At 37.5% G+C, this 14,802-nt stretch overlaps 1 protein-coding gene across 2 annotated transcripts in view; it reads right to left on the bottom strand.

The window, feature by feature from the left end:
• Window positions 1-1,499: 1,499 nt before the first annotated feature.
• The window catches only part of LOC144451953 (phosphatidylinositol 3,4,5-trisphosphate 3-phosphatase and dual-specificity protein phosphatase PTEN-like), a 34,072-nt gene continuing 20,769 nt past the window's right edge, over window positions 1,500-14,802 (bottom strand). For both annotated transcript variants that reach the window (XM_078142877.1, XM_078142876.1), the window contains 2 exons: window positions 12,866-13,060; window positions 1,500-7,839 (listed from right to left, as the gene is read on the bottom strand). In XM_078142877.1, coding sequence (XP_077999003.1) covers window positions 7,648-7,839; window positions 12,866-13,060 — 387 coding nt within the window. In that variant the 3' untranslated portion in view covers window positions 1,500-7,647. The remainder of the gene's footprint in view (window positions 7,840-12,865; window positions 13,061-14,802) is intronic.

The raw sequence follows: 14,802 nt of genomic DNA, 5'->3' as shown, positions 1-14,802 counted from the left end.
GTAAATCTATGGCTGCAATTCACTCCTACCTCATAGGTCAGTAAATCTATGGCTGCAATTCACTCCTACCCCATAGGTCAGTAAATCTATGGCTGCAATTCACTCCTACCCCATTGGTCAGTAAATCTATGGCTGTAATTCACTCCTATCCCATTGGTCAGTAAATCTATGGCTGCAATTCACTCCTATCCCATTGGTCAGTAAATCTATGGCTGCAATTCACTCCTACCCCATTGGTCAGTAAATCTATGGCTGCAATTCACTCCTACCCCATTGGTCAGTAAATCTATGGCTGCAATTCACTCCTACCCCATTGGTCAGTAAATCTATGGCTGCAATTCACTCCTATCCCATTGGTCAGTAAATCTACGGCTGTAATTCACTCCTATCCCATTGGTCAGTAAATCTATGGCTGTAATTCACTCCAATCCCGTAGGTCAGTAAATCTATGGCTGCAATTCACTCCTATCCCATAGGTCAGTAAATCTATGGCTGCAATTCGCTCCTACCCCATTGGTCAGTAAATCTATGGCTGCAATTCACTCCAATCCCATTGGTCAGTAAATCTATGGCTGTAATTCACTCCTATCCCATTGGTCAGTAAATCTATAGCTGTAATTCACTCCTATCCCATTGGTCAGTAAATCTATGGCTGTAATTCACTCCTATCCCATTGGTCAGTAAATCTATGGCTGCAATTCACTCCTATCCCATTGGTCAGTAAATCTATGGCTGCAATTCGCTCCTACCCCATTGGTCAGTAAATCTATGGCTGCAATTCACTACTATCTATGGCTGCAATTCCTTCCTCATAGGTCAGTAAATCTATGGCTGCAATTCACTCCTACCTCATAGGTCAGTAAATCTATGGCTGCAATTCACTCCTACCCCATTGGTCAGTAAATCTATGGCTGCAATTCACTACTATCTATGGCTGCAATTCCTTCCTCATAGGTCAGTAAATCTATGGCTGCAATTCACTCCTACCTCATAGGTCAGTAAATCTATGGCTGTAATTCCTTCCTCATAGGTCAGTAAATCTATGGCTGCAATTCACTCCTATCCCATTGGTCAGTAAATCTATGGCTGTAATTCACTCCTACCCCATTGGTCAGTAAATCTATGGCTGCAATTCACTCCTACCTCATAGGTCAGTAAATCTATGGCTGTAATTCCTTCCTCATAGGTCAGTAAATCTATGGCTGCAATTCACTCCTATCCCATTGGTCAGTAAATCTATGGCTGTAATTCACTCCTACCCCATTGGTCAGTAAATCTATGGCTGCAATTCACTCCTACCCCATTGGTCAGTAAATCTATGGCTGCAATTCACTCCTATCCCATTGGTCAGTAAATCTATGGCTGCAATTCACTCCAATCCCATAGGTCAGTAAATCTATGGCTGCAATTCCCTCCTACCCCATTGGTCAGTAAATCTATGGCTGCAATTCACTCCAATCCCATAGGTCAGTAAATCTATGGCTGCAATTCACTCCTACCCCATTGGTCAGTAAATCTATGGCTGCAATTCACTCCTACCCCATTGGTCAGTAAATCTATGGCTGCAATTCACTCCTACCCCATTGGTCAGTAAATCTATGGCTGCAATTCACTCCTATCCCGTTGGTCAGTAAATCTATGGCTGCAATTCACTCCTACCCCATTGGTCAGTAAATCTATGGCTGCAATTCACTCCTATCCCATTGGTCAGTAAATCTATGGCTGCAATTCACTCCAATCCCGTTGGTCAGTAAATCTATGGCTGCAATTCACTCCTACCCCATTGGTCAGTAAATCTATGGCTGTAATTCACTTGTTTTGGAAGGAAGACTTGCGTTGTAATATACTCTGGATATTTAAGGTGTTCGGACAGCTGTGAGCGTTATTGATAAGTATTTCATGAGTCATAATAAATTGGCATGCTCAATTTCAATTGATACTTTCTCATAATAATTCACTTAAATTAATATTCAATATTTTGTCAAGTACTTGGAATTCAAAACTATTAAACATTGCAATACTTAACATATTTCAGATTTATAGACTTGAAGTAAAATTTTGTCAAAGAATACTGCTATCAGCAACACAGATATTCCTGGACATGAACTGACAATACAACATGAGATGGAAAACATACAAAAACAAAACAAAACAAAACAAGCCTTCAATCAAGACATAGTCCCAACTTGTGCGTGTTATGGCAAAGTTATTGTGCAAATTAGAATGGTGTCTCTTGATATAAAACTTCATAATTTATTGACCAATTTGCTCTTTGACCTTGAATATGGAGGTCAAAGTCAAAGGTATAAAAAAGAAAGCTGACCTTTGGGGTATAGACATTTAAATGGAGTCTTTGTGTATTCAACTTCTTGAAACATAGAAAGAAACGTCTCAGTCATTTCATCTTGCAAATGTGACAAGCTTAAAGTGATCAGAAAGTTCACCATTGTTAATGTGAGGGAGACACTTGAATGATGTCCATATATATCAAACTTTTGGAGATAACAGGTAAAATGTACTTCTTTATCACAAATATGACAGCCATTTTGCTATACACGTCACTTGAAATGTTTGATCCAAAGAGCTATGGAGAAAACCCAAATTTGGCTATTTGACCTTGAAGACTTTTAAGGGCAAAGGTCGAGGTCTTAAAAGAAAGGTCATATTTGATAATATGGGTGTAGGCACTTGAATGGAGTCACTACGTATTATATCTCCAAAGTTATGATGTTGTGAAATTTAACAACAAATATGGCCGCCATTCAGCCATATTTGATTTGGTCCCAATACAAAGTGACTTGCATATGTCTCACTGGTTACCTTTGTGCCAGTTTTGGTTAAAATCAGTTGGTGCATGTCAGAGATATGAGGATGAATGCGCACACTACAAATATGGCCACAATTTTATTCAGTCACAAAACAAAGTGACGTGCATGTCTCACATAGCATGTTACCTTTCTGTCTGGTTTGGTTAAAATCAGTTGGTGCATGGCAGAGATATGAGGATGAAGCACTGACGGAACCCAATGTATAAGCTGCCTCCAGGTGGTGCCCACTGGGGACTAACAAAAGTTATTTATGGTAAACAATACTGTACTGACATAATTAAAACACAAACATTTGATAAATACTGTTTTTCTGTATGGAATGACAGTATGGTGTTAGTGGTCCATGACTTTTAGTATGTCCACACATCATCAAACAATAAATTGGATTAAATAAGAAAATTTACTTTAAAACAATATCAAATAATCAGTAGTACTTGCTATATTAGGAAGCACTGAAAACAGAGGGTTTTTATGACTACCAAGTCAAAGAGACCAAACCTGTTACCTTAGTAGGTCTACTTGAACTAACTTACAGGTAAAATAGCGAGGGATCACTGAACAACTGTGCGTATCATACACATTTTATGTTCCCTAAGAACAATTTAGAGAATCTGGCTTCCCACAGACCACTCAATACAAATATAAACAACATCATCCAACCCCTACTGATACACAGACACACACACACATTGTCCTTGGAACAAACAAGCTATTGAAAGTTATTGCATTACAGGCTCAGATTTTGACACGTACATGTGTATTGATTTAAAGTTACAAGTGATATGTGTGTACACATACAGTGCCTGCTTGTCGGCAGGAATGTGGTGTTGTTTATATTTGTATTGAGTGGTCTGTGGGAAGCCTGTTTCTTATCTATCTAAATTGTTCTTAGGGAACAGTCGCACAGTCGTTCAGCAATCCCTCGCTGTTTTACCTGTATCATGATTATTCATTCATAAACACTAAAAAGTTGGAGTCCTACTGGGATAGCGACGGCAACAAGGTTTAATACATGTAGATTTCCTAACTTGACTCTAATTTGTGTTCTTCTTGGTTTGTGACAATCAATCTAATAACAAGTACATTGACGTGATGAATGTACAGATGATACTGACTACATGAACATACCATTTAATGACACGTTAGTTGTATTTTGCATTGAATGTGATTGGTTTACAGTAATCAGCTATTACATTCACACAAAGATATAGATAAAGACAAGATATCAGTAAAAGCAAATAGACATTTGATGATTAATTCTGGGTCAGTTATCATATTTCAGATTACTCCTTGATAGGTTTGTAGCGATAGCAATTACAGAGTATACTACAATGAAAGGTTAGACATTGGACAATGTATGTCTGAGTAGATCACATGTTAATGTCACAATCTTTCCAGTTATAATCTAGAAATAATTATACCAAACATTACGAAAGGGATTGACAAAGGTTGTAATGAGTCTGCATCATCTGTTCTAACTGACATTCTTTGTACAGGTCCAGTTACCTGTACTCTGCTTTGTGTGTATGACTAGGAATATATATCTGTTGGTATCAACATTCAAATAGGATTTGAATTTTTCAGACAGACACGTAGTCTTGGATATCAGTGATGTGTACAGTTTAATCAAGGGAGTTATGGGGCTATCAAATCACAGGGCTACTATGTTGTTCATGCTATAATATAATTAACCCTATCAACCCCAACCCCCATTCTTATTCCTGTGCTTGTTTGAAACTGAGAGGTAACTGTGAAACACATAAATCTGCACACGCTTCCATCTCATTCATCAGTTCCAATAGCATGCATACATCAGTCTTTGACAAAAGCTGCTTTTGAGTATTCATGTATGCTCAAGTAAATTGGAAAGTGCCTTCACCACATGATTTATCACTTCTACTAGAATGGGCACAGAAAATGAATTTATGGTAGGTGATGAACTGCATAGTTCTAGAAAAGATAGAATGGGAAACTGCTTTGACTTGGTAAGTATTAACCAGAAAGTTCCTACAGTGAGGCAAGACATATTGTACAGTTGCTTAGAGTTGCTACAATGTAACACATACATGTACATGCTGGTACTAATAACCAGTAAGAGTTGCAACACTGTAACAAAGTAAACCTTGTTCAATGATAACAAGCAGGGTTAGTATAGGGGAACTAAAAATGACCATGTAACAAACAGTGTTTGTATTTAGTATACAAAGAGTTGGTAAGGTGTTATAGGAATAACACAATAACACTGACACAATGTTACCAGGAAAGGTTTGGTTCTTAACCACAAGAAATGACACAATGTGACCAACAGAAGTATTGGTAGATATCTGACTATAGCAAACAAAACCCTAGAGAGCCACAAAACTAAGAACTCTCCAGTAACTTTGTGAGTTAATTATTACATATCAAAGGGAGATGTATCTGGTTGGGAGGTATCCATAGTAATTTGAAACCATTAGCCTTGTTATGTAAACTTGTATTAGCTTAAAATTCATTGAGTGATTGTAGGGTGGCAATTCATCACTGTTGTGGTGACTGTATTTGTAGGGTGGCAATTCATCACTGTTGTGGTGACTGTATTTGTAGGGTGGCAATTCATCACTGTTGTGGTGACTGTATTTGTAGGGTGGCAATTCATCACTGTTGTGGTCCATCCTATAGTACAGATCAATCCTATTCCTATATCTAAAAGTACACCTTTTAAAGGTATATATGCCAAACAAAGGACAGACAAAAAACACAACAAAAAAATGAACCAAAGCCAAACAAACAGTACGAGAAAAAATAACAACATGTTTCATATCCTTATAGTCATGCAACTTGATAAAAATATGTTAACATGTAAGGTATATGCAATAATGTCAAGAAATATATGTGGTATGGAAAATGTATAAGCAATGAAAAGGGTTGTTATTTGGTTTCAAAGACATCAAAACAAACAAACCAACAAATGTAGGTTTCATTAACAAACAAACAAACAGATGTAGGTTTAATTTACATGACCTAGTCTTTTGGCAAGGAGGTGTTATGGGCGACAAATAATAACGGTGTCAAAACACAGACATTGTCTTTTTTACAATCACTGTGAGACACTTTAAATATCACAAAATAAGTTAGGCTGTGTCAATACCTAAATAACAATACAGGAACATAACACATATACATTGCTGTCACATGAAAATCATATATATCAGTGCAGTCATACAGCAGTTGGCATCTACCTCTCACAAGTACCCTTATTTGTGGTGTCACAATATCCCTTATTAGCCAGTTTCTGATCAAATTTCTTATGTTTGGAACTATAGGTTGTTTATCTATTCTGTTTTGGGAAGTAAAAAAATGTATGTTGTAATTTGACTGCATTACAAAGAAACATCCAATATTTGATTGACAGGATGGGAAGGGTAGCAAATGATAATTGACTACAGCATGTACTTTATAACACCACTGTCAACTAGACCAATCTCCCAAGGATAACTTTGATGAACCATCTGTAGATCACTTGCCCTGAGATATCAAACAGACTGTCAAGTTATTCCATTACTCTGGCAGTGCTGTTACACTTCAACAGTTAGATACTAGTGCCTATCTATGCTATTGGACAGGTTTGAACTGCCCACCCATTCTATTGGACAGGAAGGATATACCTACCCATTCTATTGGACAGGAAGGAACTGCCTACCCATTCTATTGGACAGGAAGGAACTGCCTACCCATTCTATTGGACAGGAAGGATACGACTACCCATTCTATTGGACAGGATGGAACCATCTACCATTATATTGGACAGGAAAGGAACTGCCTACCCATTCTATTGAACAGGAAGGAACTGCCCACCCATTCAATTGGACAGGAAGGAACTGCCGACCCATTCTATTGGACAGGAAGGAACTGCCGACCCATTCTATTGGACAGGAAGGAACTGCCGACCCATTCTATTGGGCAGGAAGGAACTGCCGACCCATTCTATTGGACAGGAAGGAACTGCCCACCCATTCTATTGGACAGGAAGGAACTGCCGACCCATTCTATTGGACAGGAAGGATACACCTACCCATTCTATTAGACAGGAAGGAAGCACCTACCCATTCTATTGGACAGGAAGGAACCACCTACCCATTCTATTGGACAGGAAAGAACCATCTACCCATACTTAGCTTATTGTAAGGTCACACTATTGACAGTTTTGATGCATTTTATGAAACATTTGGTCCAGTACAATGGAATCTCTGACGATGCAGATGGTGCCAACTCTGTTGTATTTTAGTTTCTTAAAGTTTGGAAGACGACAACATTGGAAAGAAGACAGTATAGGGAGCGTCAAAAGGTATGAATGTACGAAGTTGTTAGATCTGACATCATTTTTTAATTTGTTACTAAAGGATTTGCACTTTTGACTAATGATAGGGTATACCACACTCGAACAGTCTCTTTCTAGTTTGTCACCTGACAAAATCACAACTAACTGCACCAATCCAGTGCTTCTTTTCTTTATCAAGTTACACTTGTCATTGCATTTATAGTAACATGTTTGTCAGCTTCTAATAAAAAGCAGTTGTTCTTTCACATCAAACATGTTGTTTGGCTGTATCAAGATTTTAGGCATAAAACTTGAATTGAGAGTGGGATGTTGTTACCAGAGATGTTGAAGGATGGGTACTCACAAATGACAATCTTATGATAGGGGTTAACCACACTATACTCAAACATTTCACTGCAATGCATATAGTGGTGTGAGCTCTCCCTCACAAAAGTTCTTTAAAACACCCCCCAGTTATTCAGAGTTTAAATTTGTCTAACGTGAAAGGTCAAAGGTCATATGTCAAACAGAGTATTGCTCTCCACCTGCACATTCCTCCTCTTCCTCTTCATCATCTGTGTCTGAAAGGTTCTCATCATCGGTATGAAAGTCATTACTGCCTCCTATGTCTGGTGAGTTTGTCCCTGTGTTTGTACAGCCATCTGACATCCTGGCTTTATCTTCTCCCTTTGTGTCACAAAATATTAACCGAACCTAAACAGAGAAACAGAAAAGGATTTAGTGCTACAATGTAAAGTATAACTTGAGCTGGGTAAAAACAGAAAAGAATTCAAAGCTTATCAGATAGCATCACAGACACCATAGTCTTATTGTCTTCACACTCTTTGTATTTTATCACCCAAAATCATATGCAAGTTGATAGCGGTAATCAATGCAAGTGTACTCCCAAAATTATATGCAAGTTGATAGCAGTAATCAATGCAAGTGTACTAAAGGCAAAAATAAGTTTGACTGGACTTTTATTTTCAGTTGATAGCAGCTGGGCTTGAAATTATCATCGGGCCAGTGGCCCGGGCCAGTCAATGTTCAGGCTGCGCCGCTGGAAGATTTTGGAAAGACCTGCCCAACTGGACCTGTAGATTATGCTGCAATGTTTACCTCAAAATGTTCCTATCAGTTTCAAAATTACACTTACAATTTGTTAAAAGACAGATTGCATTCCTCAAAAATAACACCAATGGTGTTGTAGCACAACTGTAGTTTTTAAAAATGTTTATCCATATGCTAGTCCATGCTAACAATAGGTGTTTATTTGCTGAATCCAGTTGCCTAGCCAACCATGTTGCTATCTTTGTGATATACGCAATCATTTGGCTGTTGCTATGGGCGTGGTCATGTTGCTAGATATATTTGCATTAATTTTGAATGTTTTTGTTCACCTGTGTATGAATTCCTGATATCATCTTTGTAATACATGTGATCATTTTTGACTGACTGACTGACTGACTGGTGACTGACTGACTGACTGCTTCAGTTGTACTACAACATTTCTGACTGACTGACTGACTGACTAACTGACTGGTGACTGACTGACTGACTGCTTCAGTTGTACTACAACATTTCTGACTGACTGACTGACTGACTGACTGACTGACTGACTGGTAACTGACTGACTGCTTCAGTTGTACTACAACATTTCTGACTGACTGACTGACTGGTGACTGACTGACTGCTTCAGTTGTACTACAACATTTCTGACTGACTGACTGACTGGTGACTGACTGACTCCTTTAGTTGTACTACATGATGACTGACTGACAGTGACTGACTGGTAACTGACTAACTACTTGTACTATACATGTACAAATCTCAGATTATTGGTCTCTTCTTTATCTACAACTAAGTTCTGAAAGAGGATTTTATGTACTTTTAATCACCCTACAAGAAAAGTTCACTGATCATTCTCCCAAAAGTGAACAGATGTTCTATCTACACTGCTGTACATCTCAATTATTTTGTGATTAGCTATTAAGGATCATGGATTTTTAAAACAAGTAGTGCATAACCATTCATTGTTGTCTGCATTTAGTTAAATAATGTTGGTTTAGAATTTCAAAAATAAAAGTACACACTTTCAAACTTCACACAATAGAACTGCTCACTCCATTTTATATAGTAGTGATACATAGTTGCTTAAAAATGAGATTTTAAAAAGGTAACTTTATTATTATTACTTTAAAACTTAACATTATTTTCAATGTATGCACTTTACCAGAAAAATGAAACGTCGCCAAAGATTTTCATATTCAAGATCTGTTGATCCATAAATTTATCGAAGTTGTCAACAAAAAATTAATTCACAGAAATGGCTATAACTACATAATCAGTTAAACCATTAAAACAATCTAAATTAAAATTCAAAGCTCACGTACATGTACACCTTTGTATATGTAGTATGTAAACAAGTTTAGAGATAATGGACTATATTTTATCAGCGTCATCAATATTCAAAAACAACACGTTTGTCATCTATTTGTAAACTCTGACAGGATTAAATACAAAAATAACCATCACAGACGTCACTTAAATCACATGTACTTAAATGATCGCCTTCATGTGATGCTGACCTAGAACTTGGTTGAACAGCTTAGTATGTTGCAATCTGTCAAACTACATTATCATGATTATATTTATAGTACTATTACTACAACTCTGTCAAACTACATTATCATGATTATATTTATAGTACTATTACTACAACTCTGTCAAACTACATTATCATGATTATATTTATAGTACTATTACTACAACTCTGTCAAACTACATTATCATGATTATATTTATAGTACTATTACTACAACTTTGTCAAACTACATTATCATGATTATATTTATAGTACTATTACTACAACTCTGTCAAACTACATTATCATGATTATATTTATAGTACTATTACTACAACTCTGTCAAACTACATTATCATGATTATATTTATAGTACTATTACTACAACTCTGTCAAACTACATTATCATGATTATATTTATAGTACTATTACTACAACTTTGTCAAACTACATTATCATGATTATATTTATAGTACTATTACTACAACTCTGTCAAACTACATTATCATGATTATATTTATAGTACTATTACTACAACTCTGTCAAACTACATTATCATGATTATATTTATACTTATAGTACTATTACTACAACTTTGTCATATATCAGCACGATCAGAAATCCTGTCATTTGTGTGATTTGTTATTCAAATTATACAATTAAATGAAAATTCGTACACTCTGAATAGTGTTGCAACTCAACCTACCAAACTTAGTTCGACCTGTCTTTGAAAAACCAAAATTTTCGAGGGTATTTACGAGATGTACTTTATGTTTCTTGGATGATGCCATTTTGAATGCCAATCTTCGGATTTTCGTTAAGGTTCGGAAACAACCGGAAGCCAATGCCTCCGTTCCATTTCTCAAATATAAACAATCATTTGGCTGTTGCTATGGGCATGGTCTTGTTACTAGGCATATTTGTATACATTTTTGGAACCTTTACTCACTTGACTACCCTTACCACTTTGTATCTTTGTAATATACATTGTAAACCATCATTTCACTGTTACTATGGGCATGGTCTTGTTGTTAGGCATAGTTACATACATTTTTTTATTCTTTATTCACTTACCTACCCATCCCTGTTGTTATCTTTGTAATATGCATCATCATTTCACTGTTGCAATGGTTGCAAGGGCCAGTTGTGTCAAATTTTTTTTTGAACAATACAGCATTCGTACACTAAAAGCAAAACAAAATTCCAGGACTTTCCAGGGTATTCATATTGATTTTGGCCATTTTCCAGGGGTGTGTTGACCACCAAAGTATATTTTTTGAATGACATCTAATTGTCTGATGTGGATGAGAAGAAATTAACAAGGGTTCCCAAAATATGTCACAAAACATTTTAAAGACAATCAACACTATTCATGACGTTGGTTTTCAAAACCCGTTTGTATTCTAAGATTAACAGAGAAACCTCTGTCCTACCCCCTACATGTAAGTAGTCATTTCTTCAAGCTAGTGTATTGATCGTGTAAGATTTGAGTCGCAGCATTTGTCAGTCTAATTCAGACATATCCAGAAGAACAAATTAAAAACTAACGTTTGACCTCATTATTGTACGGTTTGATGTGACTAGATTTAGAGGTCACCAAAAAAAATTTTTCTTCAAAACTTTGAATAAAAACGTCATTTACGTAACGAAATTTAACTGAATATGTTCATCCCTTGCATCTCGATGTTTATGTGCGGACACCATGTATTGTGGAATTTCGATTGAATTGCGATTTCTCAAATCAATTTGACCATTTAGGAATGTTACTGTATTGACATAAAAAAGTAGTTTATTCTTTTAGAACAATTAAAACAAATACCCATTTATTGACGACATAAAAGTCAAACTGTACTTTCACAACCCGGAAATTCAACTGCACTTCCCTAGGCCATAGTATTGCCATGCGTGAGCTTGTAGTATGTCGACTCGTGCGAACTTGTAACAATTTCTACTCGTGGTTGGTGATGCTTTGATACTCGCTACAATGATACGATAATCTTGCTAACAGACCTACTGTTACCCCTGGGACTGTTACAATATTACGTCGTTGAAATGACTGGAGTAGCAATACGCAAGATCGAAACAAACATTGTGGCACCCATTCAACTATGCATAGGCACGGTCTGTGCGGCAAAGTGTCTTGTGGAACCGTCGTTTGACTGTCTGGGTTTAAACAGTGTGAATTTTGATTCACCACTGTGGAGAAAGACTTTGAAAACATTTTTGTCATTTCACATTTACGAGACTCAGTGTAGTGAATCATATGAATGGGTGGCTCGAACACAGACATGTCGATCATCAATATTAATTGATCACAATCATTTTCCAGGGTTTTCCAGGAGTAGGGCGCATTTTTCCAGGGTTTTCCAGGGAGGATTTGAAATTCCATGGTTTTCCAGGACTGTGCGAACCATGACAATAACAGAGAATAATACCTCCAGAAACATCCTCACCAATTTTCAGCCCCATTCATCATGTAGTTTTTAATATATAAGTTTTTGACCAAAATTGAGATTTTTAGACATAATTTGCATATTGCTAATGGGATGGTCATGACATTGTTATGAATACAACTTCATCTACACATCCCCAGATGCATCCTCATTAAATTTCAGCCCAATCTGCTCAGCATTTTTGGAATGATAGATTTTTGGCCAAAAAAGAAACATTTTTAGACCTACTTTGTATATTACTAAAAGAATCACCACTTTCTAAACAATTCTTAATAACACACCCCAAGAATTTTCCCACCAAATTTCAGGCCATTCTGCGGAGTAGTTTTGGAGTTTAAGTTCTTTGACCAAAAATCACATTTTTGACCCAAAATGTGTATCTCTGATGCAATCATTTACATTTGAACAATTTTCCATCTACAAACCAAAAGTAATGTCCTCACCAAACACCAAGCAAATAAATCTGGCGGTTTTTGACTTCAAATTGTTCACACACACACACACACACACACACACACACACACACAAACACACACACACACACACACACACACACACACACACACACACACACACACACACACACACACACACACACACACACACACACACACAAACACACACACACAAACACACACTTTTTCATGATTACAGCACTTCAATTGTGCTGAACAATTTCAACTCTTGGTGATTGTTTTCTTACCTTAAAATTTGGTGAGAAGGTTTTATTTGTTTTATCTTTATTAGCTTTGTCTATCTGGTCTTTCCTTAGTGTATACGTGATGACATCTTGGTCAGTATCAGTGGAATTGTCATGTTCATCAGACCCGTTGGTTACACCATGTCGCTCCCCTTCTAGTATGAAAAATGTATTGAACCAAAAGTGGAACATTTTGTCCTGTAGCCAAAAAACAAAAGTGATGTCTTTGTAAACATAGATAAGTAAGTTTCAGTAATTTTTTGTCTAGCCTGTCCTTTTACTACATGTACTATAAAATGATCAAAATCAATTCTCAGAAGCTGAAAGAGAACTGTACCACCTAGTCAGTCTCAATAGTTGAACTGTACCACATAGTCAATCTCAACAGTTGAACTGTACCACCTAGTCAATCTCGGTAGTTGAACTGTACCACCTAGTCAGTCTCAATAGTTGAACTGTACCACATAGTCAATCTCAACAGTTGAACTGTACCACCTAGTCAATCTCGGTAGTTGAACTGTACCACCTAGTCAGTGTCAATAGTTGAACTGTACCACATAGTCAATCTCAACAGTTGAACTGTACCACCTAGTCAATCTCGGTAGTTGAACTGTACCACCTAGTCAGTCTCAGTAGTTGAACTGTACCACCTAGTCAGTCTCGGTAGTTGAACTGTACCACCTAGTCAGTCTCAATAGTTGAACTGTACCACATAGTTAATCTCAACAGTTGAACTGTACCACCTAGTCAATCTCGGTAGTTGAATTGTACCACCTAGTCAGTCTCAGTAGTTGAACTGTACCACCTAGTCAGTCTCGGTAGTGTAGATGAACTGTACCACCTAGTCAATCTCGGTAGTTGAACTGTACCACCTAGTCAGTCTGAGTAGTTGAACTGTACCACCTAGTCAGTCTTGGTAGTTGAACTGTACCACCTAGTCAGTCTGAGTAGTTGAACTGTACCACCTAGTCAGTCTCGGTAGTGTAGATGAACTGTACCACCTAGTCAGTCTCGGTAGTTGAACTGTACCACCTAGTCAGTCTCAATAGTTGAACTGTACCACATAGTCAGTCTCAACAGTTGAACTGTACCACCTAGTCAGTCTCGGTAGTGTAGTTGAACTGTACCACCTAGTCAGTCTCAATAGTTGAACTGTACCACCTAGTCAGTCTCAATAGTTGAACTGTACCACCTAGTCAGTCTCAATAGTTGAACTGTACCACCTAGTCAGTCTCGGTAGTTGAACTGTACCACCTAGTCAGTCTCAATAGTTGAAATGTACCACCTAGTCAGTCTCAATAGTTGAACTGTACCACCTAGTCAGTCTCGGTAGTTGAACTGTACCACCTAGTCAGTCTCAATAGTTGAACTGTACCACCTAGTCAGTCTCAGTAGTTGAACTGTACCACCTAGTCAGTCTCAACAGTTGAACTGTACCACCTAGTCAGTCTCAATAGTTGAACTGTACCACCTAGTCAGTCTCGGTAGTTGAACTGTACCACCTAGTCAGTCTCAGTAGTTGAACTGTACCACCTAGTCAGTCTCAACAGTTGAACTGTACCACCTAGTCAGTCTCGGTAGTTGAACTGTACCACCTAGTCAGTCTCAGTAGTTGAACTGTACCACCTAGTCAGTCTCAGTAGTTGAACTGTACCACCTAGTCAGTCTCAATAGTTGAACTGTACCACCTAGTCAGTCTCGGTAGTTGAACTGTACCACCTAGTCAGTCTCGGTAGTTGAACTGTACCACCTAGTCAGTCTCAGTAGTTGAACTGTACCACCTAGTCAGTCTCAATAGTTGAACTGTACCACCTAGTCAGTCTCGGTAGTTGAACTGTACCACCTAGTCAGTCTCGGTAGTTGAACTGTACCACCTAGTCAGTCTCAGTAGTTGAACTGTACCACCTAGTCAGTCTCAATAGTTGAACTGTACCACCTAG

This window comes from Glandiceps talaboti, chromosome 22, assembly GCF_964340395.1.
Source record: "Glandiceps talaboti chromosome 22, keGlaTala1.1, whole genome shotgun sequence".
Taxonomy (NCBI): Eukaryota; Metazoa; Hemichordata; class Enteropneusta; family Spengelidae; genus Glandiceps; species Glandiceps talaboti.
The sequence above is the reverse complement of the archived record's forward strand: the minus strand, read 5'-3'. Positions and strand labels throughout refer to the sequence as shown.